Here is a 13,747-nt window from a genome sequence, read left to right as displayed (position 1 = left end):
TCGAAAATTTTCTCAACCATGATAAAAACGTTATTCTTTGCTGATGAGAAAGTGCTACTCACCTTTTCATGGCTGGATCTTTAAAAAAATAATTAAGTAATCTGAAAATACATGAATACTTAGAATAAATTGTACTAAATCTAAAATGCTGCTCTTTAAAAGTGGTAAAGAAAGACGAGGGAAATTTAAAAGATGCCATTTTCAAGGTAGTGAAAAAAATAAAAAGAAAGAAATTTTTTTTCGAAAAGACAAATACACTGGACACTCGCACTTTATTGTTTCGTCAAAAAAAGAAAGAAATTTTCTTAAGAAATGATAGGTGTGGTCGAAAATTTGCTCAACCATGATAAAAACGTTATTCTTTGCTGATAAAAAACTGCTACTCACCTTTTCACTGCTGGATTTTTAAAAAAATAATTAAGTAATCTGAAAATGCGTGAATACTTACAATAAATTTTACTAAATCTAAAATAGTGCTCTTTAAAAATGGTAAAGAAAGACGATGGAAATTTGAAAGATGCCATTTTCAAGGTAGTGAAAAAAATAAAAAGAAAGAATTTTTCTTCGAAAAGAAAAATACACTGGACACTAGTACTTTGCTGTTCATTGCAAACTAAAGTCTTTGCATCATTATATTAATTATAACATTCTTATTTTAATGCATTGATTTCTGAACTGTGCGCCGCGGCTGTGCGTTAAGAGCGCCGCGAAAATTTTCTATAAAATTTATATTTATAAAAGCATCTAAGAACTAAATCACCTTTTATAAAACCCTAAAAACTACGCCTCTGATGATCATCCAATTTCAGGATAGATGTTAATGAGACAGCTGCAATTGTTGGATATCCAAGATGTTATATTATTGCCAGAAAAAATTTTTGCTTTTGTATTCTTGAGATTAAGTGAGTTTTTCAAAAGGCGATTTTTTTAGTTTTACAAGAAAGTCAGGAGTTTTGATTTTTTATTAAATAAAATTGCAGACAAAATAAGAAGTTTCGATATATTAATGTTTGTCTGAATTAGAATTGAATTACCACTACTACCATAAAGTTCACGCTGAGATAGACCATTGTTTTGACTTAGGGCACTGAGGAAAAATTCTGTATTAAGGGCCCCGGAAAAAGAAAAAGTTTGGGAACCGCATTAAACTAGATAAGAAAAAATAGTCCATACACTGTTGTCTCATTAAATCTGCATTATGGAATTCAAAACTTGCCAAAAGTCGACCAAAAACGTTGGGTTTTTTTTCGATCGTTAGAAGGACGAGACGAGATTTAAACGTCCCCACCTATATTGTAAAAAGAGTAATGCCAAGGATGAAAGACCTGAATCTCTCTCGCCCACATGTATAAAAGATACAGACCTGCCTTAGGTCGTCACAGTTCACTCGGAACACATCCAAAACAACGATGTCTTACGTGAGAATTTTATCATATTGAACCCAAGTGTTGAATATCTCTAAGATTTAGTCTCGATAAGAGCTTATTATCTCGACGCTCATATGTTATTTTTAATTTGAAAAATGTTAGATTGTAATCTTTCTAAGGAAAACGTTATCGAACGTTATTGAAAATTTAAAAAAAGGGATAAATTGAAACATTTTATTTGAAATTTAATACATCGACCAAATGATTACTAACAATGCACGGCAACAAGGGATATCGAAGAGGAGAAATTTTGTATTTTTCAAGTATTTTAGACCACAAGTTAATTGTGTAAAATTAAGCATAAGATGGAAAACTTTTTAACTTATATTTACCAATTTAGTGTTTTTGTAATTTCAATTTGCTTAAGGAAACTAAAGTTACTTAAGAAAAATATCAATTTTTTTAATCTAAGTACCGATGTAATTATGCTCTTTCATTCATACTAGACTTTCTATTTTGTTTTCATTGTTCTACAGGTACTTCTCGCTTTGGCTGCTTTCGTCGCTGCCGCTTCAGCAGCGCCTCAAGTCCTCACAGGAGTCGCACACGCACCGGTGGCTGTCGAGGAATACGACCCGCATCCCCAGTACAGCTTCTCTTACAACGTGAACGACGCCTTGACCGGAGATTCCAAAGGTCAGACTGAAACTCGCGACGGAGACGTCGTCCAAGGAAGCTACTCACTCGTCGAAGCCGACGGTTCCAGGAGAGTCGTAGACTACACCGCCGACCCCGTCAACGGATTCAACGCCGTCGTACACAAAGAAGCAGCTGTCGCTCACGCCCCAGTCGCAGTCGCTCACGCACCAGTCGCAGTCGCCCATTACTAAATTGGGTCGCATTCATACAACAGATTCAAACTTTACCAAAATGTGACTGAGGTTCTACGATAAATCATATTCATATTCCTACAAAATGTAAATATATCGAACAAAATAAATGTTATAAAAACACTCCATAATTTCTTCACTAAAAAAACACAATTTACAGCATATTTGAACCCGTTAAATTTATTTAATAACAATTACTTAAAACCGATCAGTTCCATCACTATTAAAATATTGCTGGCATTGATATCCCGCATCAGTATCACCACATACAAGGACAAAAGGAAATAGGAGTTTGTAGGAGTTCATATGATAAAATTGAAAGATATTATGTGCTAAACCTAGAAGATTAGACCAAATTCCAATTTTATATAAAAATATTAATGTGTGGTGATTAGTGACCGTTAATCGATATTTATTTAGAAATCGTGAGATGCGGTCTGGTGTGATGTAGGTTTCAGAAAAACATTTTCTTTATCGTGCCAACGTTTCGATCTTTATTGAGATCATCTTCAGGGCTCAAAGTGTTTGTCTTCTGTGTAATTGTGCCATTCTTGCGTGTCGTGTCGAGAGTGCCCTGGAAGGCAATTATCGAAATTATTTTCATTAATGTCAAAATGAAAGGAAAAACTATCGTTTCGCCAAGTTAGTTTACAAAATATTGAATTATTATTAATTTCATTATATGTTGTGGTCCGATTGACCAACTAACTTCTTTCAATTAATTAATCTTTATGGAAGGTATTGGTTGAAAGGAAAATATGGCAAAAAGGAGGGAAAATCTGACAGATGGTTTAAAGTTGTTAGTTCGTGTTTGAGAGGATCGAAGTCACGATAGCCCAAGTAGTAGAGCAGCGGCTTATCAAGCCGAAGGTCGCGGGATCGAATCCCGCTCGTGACACTAGCTTTTTCATTTCAACGAATACCTTACATAAAGATTAATTCTTTGAAAGAAATTATTATTAATATAAAATGAGTTGAATGTATATTTTTTTTATGTGGTCACTAATTCATAGTAACTAGGGATTCATTTATATGGACGTATGTAAATATCTTTAATTTTTGTGCATTTAAACAAATTAATAGTTTTTTTTTGCTTTTTAATAAGCAATTAAGTATGTATGTGAGCATTTAATTTCTTAAAATTAATACAAAATAACACAACAATATATTCAAATCGGGGAATATTTAATTTGGAAAATTTTGTTTTTTAGGTAGGAAAACTTTCAGGATAGCTGTATCGGTAATGATTTGTAAATTATTTATAATCTTTTAGACAGGGTGTCGGAGAAAAGGCGTCCTCAACTCCAATAATCTAATTTGTTTTTAATTCACGATTTTTCCGAGATTTGGTGTACTTTTTTGGTTGAACGCCATCATCAAAGGTTGACTATCAATGAAGTGGTTCATTTCACAAATAAGTTGTGCTTCGTTGATATTCTACTTTTTTTAAATTGCCATTGAACTCTGTCACTGTTTAATCTTGTTTAGTTTTGGGTAGTTTTAAGGTACATAATTGAACTTGGTATGAAAAGGAGAAAAGAGCATATTTAATTTTCGCAACCTACGTAAAACTAGTCCTAATGTAAAGTAATTCCGGGTAAGAGATGAAAACCTAACGTTCGACTATTACTAGGGTTTCGGAAATGTACTTTCAGACCATTTTACAAGACTTTTTTTAAATTAATCTCAAATGTGTGGTGATTAGTGACCGTTAATCGATGATTATTCAGAAATCGTGAGATGCGGTCTGGTGTGATGTAGGTTTGAGAAAAACATTTTCTTTATCGTGCCAACGTTTCGATCTTTATTGAGATCATCTTCAGGGCTTAAAGTGTTTGTCTCCAAGAATGGCATAATTACACAGAAGACAAACACTTTGAGCTCTGAAGATGATCTCAATAAAGATCGAAACGTTGGCACGATAAAGAAAATATTTTTCTGAAACCTACATCACATAGACCGCATCTCACGATTTCTAAATAAATATTTGTATATTATAAACCTTTTTCTGAGAATCTACATCGTCTACATTTTTATGGTATTTTTTAACTATTTTAATATCAAAATCGCACAATCCAACATATTTTATGTTGAAAAATGCATACATTATGTTTTGTATTTCATTTATTCGTTTAGTTCGTATGTTGAACTTGAGAATTTATTGGATGGTTTGAGATTAAAGACAAATCAAAGAAAAAAATGTACTATAAATAATACGATTTATTTATTGTATTTAATGATAAAAGAACGGCCTTTGAGCGAGAGCGACTGGAGCTTGTGCGTATGCGACTGGTGCGTGAGCGACTGCGACTGGGGCGTGAGCGACAGCGGCTTCTTTGTGTACGACAGCGTTGAATCCGTTGACGGGGTCGGCAGTGTATTCAACGACCCTCCTGGAGCCGTCGGGTTCGACGAGGGAGTAGCTGCCCTGGACGACATCGCCGTCACGAGTTTCAGTCTGACCTTTGGAATCTCCGGTCGTGGCGTCGTTCACGTTGTAAGAGAAGCTGTACTGGGGATGCGGGTCATACTCCTCGGCCCTGGCGACTGCGACTGGAGCGTGGGCGACTGCGACCGGAGCGTGTGCGACAGCCACAGGACGAGCGTAAGCATAAGGCCGTACGACTCCAGGTGCAAAGTACTGGGCGCTGGCAGCAGCAAACAAGGCCGCGAATGCGATGAATTTCTTCAAAATTTAAACAGTTACATTGATTAACGTTTTAGAAATAATAAAAAATTTTCTGTAGTTTAAAAAATCGTGTTCACTCACCAGTGCCATAGTTAAGTAGGAGTTGAACTGTATCATCAGGTTGAACCACCTCGCTTTTATATACCTCTCTTTTACACTATCCTTGGCATTACATATCAAACAAGGGTGGGGAAGACTGGCTCTGCGGTCCGTTTGTAATTCGGCCGAGAACTGGTAACACGTGCTTAATAATGTTAACTCCTTCATTCCAAGGTATAGCGTTTGACAGATTCTAATTCAAATAGAACAAAGAGGGTAAATTTTATTAAAATATTTCACAACTTATCAACCTGAAGATAACCTTCCGAACTTTCCAAATATTGTACTACTTAATAGTATTAAATCCCAAAGTGCAAAGATTTATATCAAAACTGCCTTACGTTCTATAGGAATGAAATTACAAGGGGTCAGAAGGAAGAGGATAAAAGTTCGAAAGGCCATTTATGGCAGCTGGCCTGAAAATGCTTTAAATGTTATACTAGCACAGCCTTTATAATGGAATATTTATGTTTTCAACCATTTCCATCACCATATAAAAAAAAACATGAAACTATACTTAATTAAATATATAAAAAAGATCCTGTACACTTTGAATCAGAGACGGGATTTTTGTGCAGTAAAGATTGCCAAAATATGAAATAAAATACGCAGTTGAAAGCCCTGAAATATGCAATTATATGCAGTAAACAAGTTTTTTTTTATTATCATAGTAACTTTAAACAGATATATAGATAATTAAAAGGCACAGATATTAAAACATTTTAAAATTAATATTTACAAGCGTTTAGTTTTTCCCCAACTACGAGGTTATTTGAACCCTCCGGGTGCAAGTGTTTTTTTTTTTTTTTTAAGCCCAGTTGTAAGTATGTCGGGTTTGAATGCAGGGCGCGCTGGATTCGAACCCGGGACTTTTACTTTATACTGATGAACGCCGTGTTAACGCCTAAACTTTTGGGGCCACCAATTTTTTTTTTCATCATATCAACCCTCAAGGTGCAGGTGTTTTTGAAAAAAAAACACGCCCATTTGTAAGTATGTCGGGTTTGAATGCAGAGCTGCTGGATTCGAACCCGGGACCTTTACTTTACACTGATGATCGCCGTGTCAACGCCTAAACCTTCGGGGCCACCAATTATATTATTATTATTATTTTACAAGGTGGTCAGCTCATTGTATAAAAAAAAGTTTTTTTTTTTTTTTTTTTAAACAACAACACGTTTCTTTACAAAAGTTCGCAACAGCAGAGGTCATATCAACCCTCAGGGCGCAGGTGTTTTTGAAAAAAACAAAAAAAAACGCCCATTTGGAAGTATGTCGGGTTTGAATGCAGGGCTGCTGGATTCGAACCCGGGACCTTTACTTTACAGAGATGAGCGCCGTGTTAACGCGTAAACCTTTGGGGCCACCGGTGTCCCCAATTATATTATTATTATTTTTTTACAGGGTGGACAGCTCATTAATTTTTTTTTTTTTTTAAAGAAAAACACGTTTGTTTAAGAGTGTAAGCAACTGCAGAGGTCATATCAACCCTCACGGTGCAGGTGTTTTTGAAAAAAAAAAAACGCCCATTTGTAAGTATGTCGGGTTTGAATGCAGGGCCGGTGGATTCGAACCAGGGACTTTTACTTTACACTGATGATCGCCGTGTCAACGCCTAAACCGTTGGGGTCACGCCCCCTAGAGTTTATTTACATCCAACAAAAATATTTTCTCACTTAACTAAAATATATATTTTATAACTAATGTTAAGTAACTAAAGAACTTCTCTAAATTGCCTTCCGTGAAATTGTGCCCACGGTCACATAAAATTTGTGATTATTAAATCGATTAGGTTCCATGGTCGGACTGACGAAATAAATTCTTTCCAATTAATTAGCCGAAGGTCGTAGGTTCGAATCTCGCTCGTGATACTGACTTTTTTATCTCAACCAATACCGTACTTAAAGATTAATTAATTTGCGATTATATTGAATAAATAAGAAGTTTTATATTCTTTTGTCGGTATTGCTAGAATCTTATCTTTTCTTCGTTTAAACCAATTTTTCGTCAATTGTCATTTATTTACAGACTTTTTTATGCTTCCTCCGAAAACCAATATATTTTAAATATTTTACGCGATACATGTGGTTTTACGTAAAAATCCTTCATATATGCGTTCAAATATGCAATTTTAAGCGATCATCAAATATGCAAAAATATGCTCTATAAAATTTAACCTACGGCTTCCTAGATACATCCGAATCATTGATTTCCTCGGACGTATGCGGTGGCAAACAAAATATCAATCACATCAAAAAATATTTAATTTTAAAATTATCAACTGTCTAAATTTTTATGAATTATTTTAGGTGTGATCATACTGTATGAATAATTGTGTAAATATGTTAATAAATTAGATCCAGATTTATTTTAAATTTAATTAATTAAGGGAAAGATTCGCGTATGATTATTTAAACAACTACAATTTTACAAAAGCATTTTGAGTTTATTGGCGAGAAGGTTCGAAATTTAATTTTAGGGTGTGTTGACTAAATTGAACGGATTCCATTTATCGAATGGGAAACATGCCGGGGTGCGTGGTGCCTATTTCAAACAATTAACAATTAGCATAATTTTATGTGTTTTATTTTAAAAATCATATTTAGAATTTAAACACAGAATGAGGCCGTTTTGTGAACCATATTCGGTATAATTTGTGGTAATTTCCTCCCAACGTTTATCGCCAACAGAGAAAGTGATGGGGCGTGCAAGTTTATCACGCTACCAGAATTCCAATCAGCGGGTTCCCTTTGTAAAACCCTTTAGTACGTCACCGGCAGAAGTCGAACTACATCGATTCTGTTTTAACTGTTTGATTATCGACGCGAGTCAGCAGGCATTTTTCATTCGTTCTGACATAATTTCTCCACCTGGCAACATCCGACTACCAAGGATTGCAACACGATCTTCATTGATCGTTCTAGTCCGCCTGCCCTCGCCGGTTTCGTCTCTGTGACGCGTTTCGCCATTTCGTCATCTTCAGTGGAAGATTGTATAATTAATCAGCATGGGAAATGTTTTCATTTTTGAAAACTACCACTTCCTAACATTTGCACCATAGTAATAATATGTAGTATGTATATATATGTATAATATATGTACTATGATAATAAATTGTACTTTTATGCTAATGATAACATTAATTTATTATTACTTAATATGAAGAACAGTGACTTGCCTAAGAGACTATTTTTACCTAAAAAAATATTTTTACTAAGTGAAATTTTATAACAGGAACTAAAGTATACTGATATTAAGGATTTAAAAAATTATGTAACATTTATTTTTTATATCTATTTCGTGGTCCGATTGACCAAATAACTTCTTCCAATTAATTGATCTTGAACACCGATTTGAAGTTTGTGTCCGAGTGGATCGAAGTAACGATAGTCAATTGGTCGAGCAGCGGCGTATTTAGCCGAAGGTCGCGGGTTCGAATCCCGCTCGTGACACTAACTTTTTCATTTCAACCAATACCTTACATAAAGATTAATTTATTTTTTATCTTGACCCTCTGTATTCCATAGATGGAGACAATCAAAAACACTTTCATAAAAAGTAGTTGTTTTTTTTTAAAACAAGTATGGATTTTGGGGTGCTGTCTGCTCCCCGTTTTCAGGTGTTATGACTTAAAAATACAAAAAGACAGTAAAAATTTTAAAAAAATATTAACAACTAATAAAAGTACATGCCCTGTACATCGAACCTGAATTTACACAATTTACACAATAGACCTTGATATTTCATATGTTCTCTCTTATACATTTTGAAATATATATATATATATATATATATATATATATATATTTAGCCGGCGGTAGCCGAGTGGTTAGCGTGAGAGACTCTCGGCTCTTAAATCCCGCGGTCGTGGGTACGATTCCCACCGTCGCCTCTGGCCTTTTTTTCACGCTACCCTTCCCCCCTCCCAGAAACGAATACGCATAATAAAATTGTCATTGGCTAATACGCTCAGAACATAAAGCCATAAAAAAAGTCTATTATTTTCAAAATTTATATACACATTCTCTAGCCACAGTAGTTTTTCATTGTTATTTTCGTTTTACATTATTTTATCATTTTCACAATCCATTGTGTCGGTAGTCAGATTTAATATGTTTTGACAAACCTGTACAATTTCCTTTATTAATGATATTTCTTTTGTTTTGGTTTAATCAGTCCTGCACTAAATAATTTGTATATACACGTGTCCACACGCCTTACACTTGTTTACCTATTTAATGATTTATTTATTTATTCTTAGAGTATAGTTACGTGTACATTTGTATATACACAGGTCCACACGTTACATTTATTTACGTGTGTAATTATATATTTATTCTTAAAATATAGATACATATACATTTGTATATACACGTGTCCAAACGCGTTACACTTATTTACCTATCTAATTATTTATTTATTTATTCTTAGAATGTAGATACATATACATTGGTATATACACATGTCCACACGTTACATTTATTGACGTATTTAATTATATATTTATTCTTAAAGTATAGATACATGCACATTTGTATATACACTTGTATATACACATGTCCACACGTTATATTTATTTACGTATTAATTATATATTTATTCTTAAAATATAGATACATATACATTTGTATATACACGTGTCCAAACACGTTACACTTATTTACCTATCTAATTATTTATTTATTTATTCTTAGAGTGTAGATACATGTACATTTGTATATACACATGTCCACACGTTACATTTATTTACGTATATAATTATATATTTATTAGTAAAGTATAGATACACGTGGGTTCATGTGCATATGTATGTATATATATATAAAGTGGAAGGTTTATGGGCCGACAAACAGCTGAGGTCATCGCCGGCCCTCCGCATGTATTCCTTCTCTTTCCTGTCTTTCTCGCGTATTTTGTATTGAACTGCAGCCATATGTATGTAATCACCTGTTTATTTGTGAATGTATGTGCATATTTATTTATTACCTAATTAGTTAGTTATTCTATTTATTATATTATTTATTCATTCGATTTGATTATTTTATTTATTCAGATTATATGCATAATGTTTATATATAATTCATAACTATGTACATATAAGTTATTTAAACTTTGTTATCTGTCAGATTGATGATTCACACCCACAGTAGTCTTAAATTGTCCATATAATTTAAAATCATTACCACGAGTCAAATGTAACAGCGGTTTTTTATAAAAATCAGTTTGTCCCCACAAACGCAGTAGCAGGCAAACAAGACAAATTGATTGTTTAGAGAACATTTTTAAGATTGTAGAAAGTTATAAAGCCCAGTGGATAAACTTCTGCCCAATGTTATTCGCACTTCTAACATAAATAAAAAAAAGACAGGTTGCAATCTGTATGTAAAGAAAAAGTTAAATAAACTATTATCCATTTATCTGTGTTGGTTTAATCGATTTTTTTTTAAATTGTGTTGTTTTTCCAAAATGTGGTTTTTGTACAGGAACACATAACTTTATGCAGAAGAAATCGATAGTGTTTAAAAAAAAAATAAAGACTGCTTTACGTGAAAGTGTGTTTTTGTTTGTTTCCGTAAAAGATAAATTTGTTAATATTTTTGTACGCATTATTTAATGAATATATTTCACAATATTCGTAGATCATGGCAGCTTTTATCGCCAACAACTGTAGTGGCGTATACGTAATACATAAATCAAAAAAATAACTTTATGGAAGCTAAGAAGATCTCCTCAGAAAAAAGTATATATAAGAAAAGAAAAAACTTAAATAAATATTTATATATTTTATACATACATACATACATACATACATATATATATCCNATCTATTTCCCCTGAAAATTTTCTTTAGTTGAGTTGTGTCACGTTTCTTCCGGGTGTGCGAGGTATACCCAAAGATATTCAAAAGCTGACTAAATTTTTCTAAAAATTATTAAAAACCCCCGTTTTGTCGGATGTTAAAAATATATAATTTTGAAGATTATATCTACAATTAGCAGTTTTGGACTTAAACATTAAATTTTAATTAACCAACTAAGCGAGTCGAGAAACAATAGTGAATTTTTTTCTTCAATGAAATATTAATTACTTGCTAAAACGAGTGGGATTTATAAATAAACATCTCTGAAATGCTTTTTACTACTTAAAAATATTTTTTAAATAAATAATTTCAACCTACAGCGTGCATTCTAGCTAGGAATATCTTGAATTTGAATATTTAGTTATAGAAAGCGGGCGTATCACAAGGGTGCATTCTTGGTTCCGTCCTTTATACTGCGCATACTAATAACTACCTACGCGAATGATCCTCGTGTGAGGTGATAAGAGGATAGATGTTGGAAATTTTAATAATGGCTTTAGTCATAATTCCTGGCGTATGTTTGCAATAGTGCATGCAGGTTTGTGTCGTACTGTTCGGTAGCACTCTATGATTTTTATTGCCACGTTTCTTTATACTCTGTTTATTTGTTTCATGTTCTTCTTAAGCCGAAGGTCCTCTCTCCAATTAGGAGCAGCATTTAAATAGGAACTATGGCTTCGTCGTATGCAAAGCTGATTTTCCTAAATCCCAGTGTGTTCTGTTTTAATAGGAACATACAAGGTTTATTGATTATTTATTTGCTACATTTATTCTCAAATATTGTTTGTCTTGTCTCGTTATTTATGGAAGACACAAATATTTCGGTGTGACCAAAAGCAATAATTAACAGTCGTGATCTGCTTGTAACAACGATTATTAATTGCAAACGAGCACTCCGTTCGAACTTGTTAAACTTGCAAGTAACTACCAACAGAATGCCTTGAAGCTTCGAACTATGCTCAAAAGGGGTTTTCAATACACAAAAAATACATAATTTCACATGGGTAATCTTACAGTAATAACATGATATATAGTGTTACGTGTATTGTATTTTGTTCATCGGTAAAAACATTTTTAAACAACTAAAAATTTCGGCACTCGTTCTTAGGAATGATTATTTCGCATTATTATCTGCGGAATATTTTTTTGATAATTGAACTGTGGTAGCCATAGGACTGAACATGGTCCCAACTCCAATTATTGCAGCATGTGCGACAGCGACATTACTTTGGAGTTAATTGCTTATATCCGAGATCATAAAAAAGTAGGTGCGTAAGAAATAATGAATACCATTACAACGTTTAGTTTGTATATTAAAAATATAAATAATTGACTATATTATAGGTCAATTCTTTGATCATTATTACGTAAGCTATGAATGGCTTACGGAAATACATAATAGATAGTACAATTAATTAAGGTTTTTAGTTGAGATAAAAAAGTCAATGGGACGAGCGGGCTTCGAACCCACGATCTTCGGCTAGATACGCCGCTGCTCTACCACTTGAAAAATGGCAAAAAAGAGGGGAAATTCAAAAGGAGGGGTTGTGATGGGAAGTTAAGAGTCCGAATGGATCGAGGTCACGATAGGTCAAGTGGAAGAGCAGCGGCGTATCAAGCCGAAGATCGTGGGTTCGAATCCCGCTCGTCCCATTGACTTTTTTATCACAACTAAAAACCTTAATTAATTGTAATATATTAATTGGTCAAGCGGACCACGAAATTAGTGAATTTAATGATTTAAAATGAAGTATACTTCACTACAGCTCTCCGTGGCCATTCATTTGTCGTCGAGAATCCAATCCGATTACACGACATTTGAAAAATTGCAAAAAGGAGGGAAAACTCAAAAGGTCGGGTTGAGATGGGAATTTGGTGTCCGAGTGGATCGAGGTCACGATAGCTCAAGTGGTAGAACAGCGGCGTATCAAGCCGAAGATCGTGGGTTCGAATCCCGCTCGTGCCATTGACTTTTTTTATCTTAAATAAAAACCTTAATTAATTGTAATATATTAATTGGTCAAGCGGACCACGAAATTAGTGAATATAATAGATAGTTTTTTGGTCTACATGTAAAATGCTATATGCCACTCCTACTCTTACATAAGTTTACAGTTTTTAAAAATAAATATAATAAATAATTAAAGCTTGAAAATGTAAGATGTAGTATTTGGAGTATCTGCGCTTTATGAGAGCTATTTTATCCTCTGTTCTGGACCTATAGCACACCGTTGAGTACTAGTTCGTCAATAAACTTAATTCAATTTGGTCAGGTTCTAGTGGTTAAATTTCTTCTGAGGATACGAAGTACGTCCAAAAACACTTCCTCCTGAGGGCAAATGTGGTTGCCCAGTTTGCTAGTCCGTGTCTCTTCTGCTCGTTTGCTTCTGTAGTGTACTGTTAAGAATCCTATCAGGATTTGAAGAGTTTTCTTGCTTCCATTGAGACATTTCGTTTTAGAAGATCCTTGGATTGTTTATGACCAATTAGTGAACTATTTCCTCACTCATTTTCATTTTGTCTAAGAAAATAGAGAGTTCGAATCTTTATGGCGCAGAAGGTTTCAAAATCTATAAGAATGATGCTCGAAACAGATATAAACGAAGGTCATATAATTAATATATTAAATTTTTTTATTGTATTATAATTAGTATCGTGATATTTCCGTAGTATATTGATAATATTAATTATAATTAATTAATATATATGAAGTGTGATATCACATCTTCATTTCTTATTCTCGGATTTGTATGCCATTATGAACTAAATTGTCTTCTTAACAGTTCAAAATGTAGCAAATGGTAGAAAATGGTTCAAAAGGATAGAAGATAAAGCAAGTAGG

The 13,747-nt window shown here is 33.6% G+C and overlaps 2 protein-coding genes across 2 annotated transcripts; one reads left to right on the top strand and one right to left on the bottom strand.

The window, feature by feature from the left end:
• Positions 1-1,324: 1,324 nt before the first annotated feature.
• On the top strand, positions 1,325-2,383 carry LOC106664538 (cuticle protein 18.6-like). The gene is made up of 2 exons (XM_014390393.2): positions 1,325-1,418; positions 1,904-2,383. Exons 1-2 carry the CDS (start codon positions 1,410-1,412, stop codon positions 2,255-2,257), a joined length of 363 nt encoding a protein of 120 aa, XP_014245879.1. The 5' UTR covers positions 1,325-1,409; the 3' UTR covers positions 2,258-2,383.
• A 2,074-nt stretch (positions 2,384-4,457) lies between these two features.
• Positions 4,458-5,228, bottom strand: LOC106664300 (larval cuticle protein A3A-like). The gene is made up of 2 exons (XM_014389946.2): positions 5,028-5,228; positions 4,458-4,943 (listed from the first exon to the last, which is right to left on the bottom strand). The coding sequence occupies exons 1-2, from the start codon at positions 5,211-5,213 to the stop codon at positions 4,491-4,493; spliced, it is 639 nt and encodes a 212-aa protein (XP_014245432.2). The 5' UTR covers positions 5,214-5,228; the 3' UTR covers positions 4,458-4,490.
• Positions 5,229-13,747: the final 8,519 nt, after the last annotated feature.

The sequence above is a fragment of the Cimex lectularius genome, unplaced genomic scaffold (assembly GCF_000648675.2).
Source record: "Cimex lectularius strain Harlan isolate CLEC.00 unplaced genomic scaffold, Clec_2.1 scaffold250, whole genome shotgun sequence".
NCBI lineage: Eukaryota > Metazoa > Arthropoda > Insecta > Hemiptera > Cimicidae > Cimex > Cimex lectularius.
The sequence above is the reverse complement of the archived record's forward strand: the minus strand, read 5'-3'. Positions and strand labels throughout refer to the sequence as shown.

What these genes read in the sequence shown, in the direction of transcription:
- LOC106664300 (XM_014389946.2), bottom strand. Translation starts at nt 5,213, where the DNA reads ATGAAGGAGTTAACATTATTAAGCACGTGTTACCAGTTCTCGGCCGAA. An exon ending in CCTACTTAACTATGGCACTG is followed by an intron (nt 4,944 to 5,027) that starts GTGAGTGAACAC and finishes TAAATTTTGAAG; the next exon opens with AAATTCATCGCATTCGCGGC.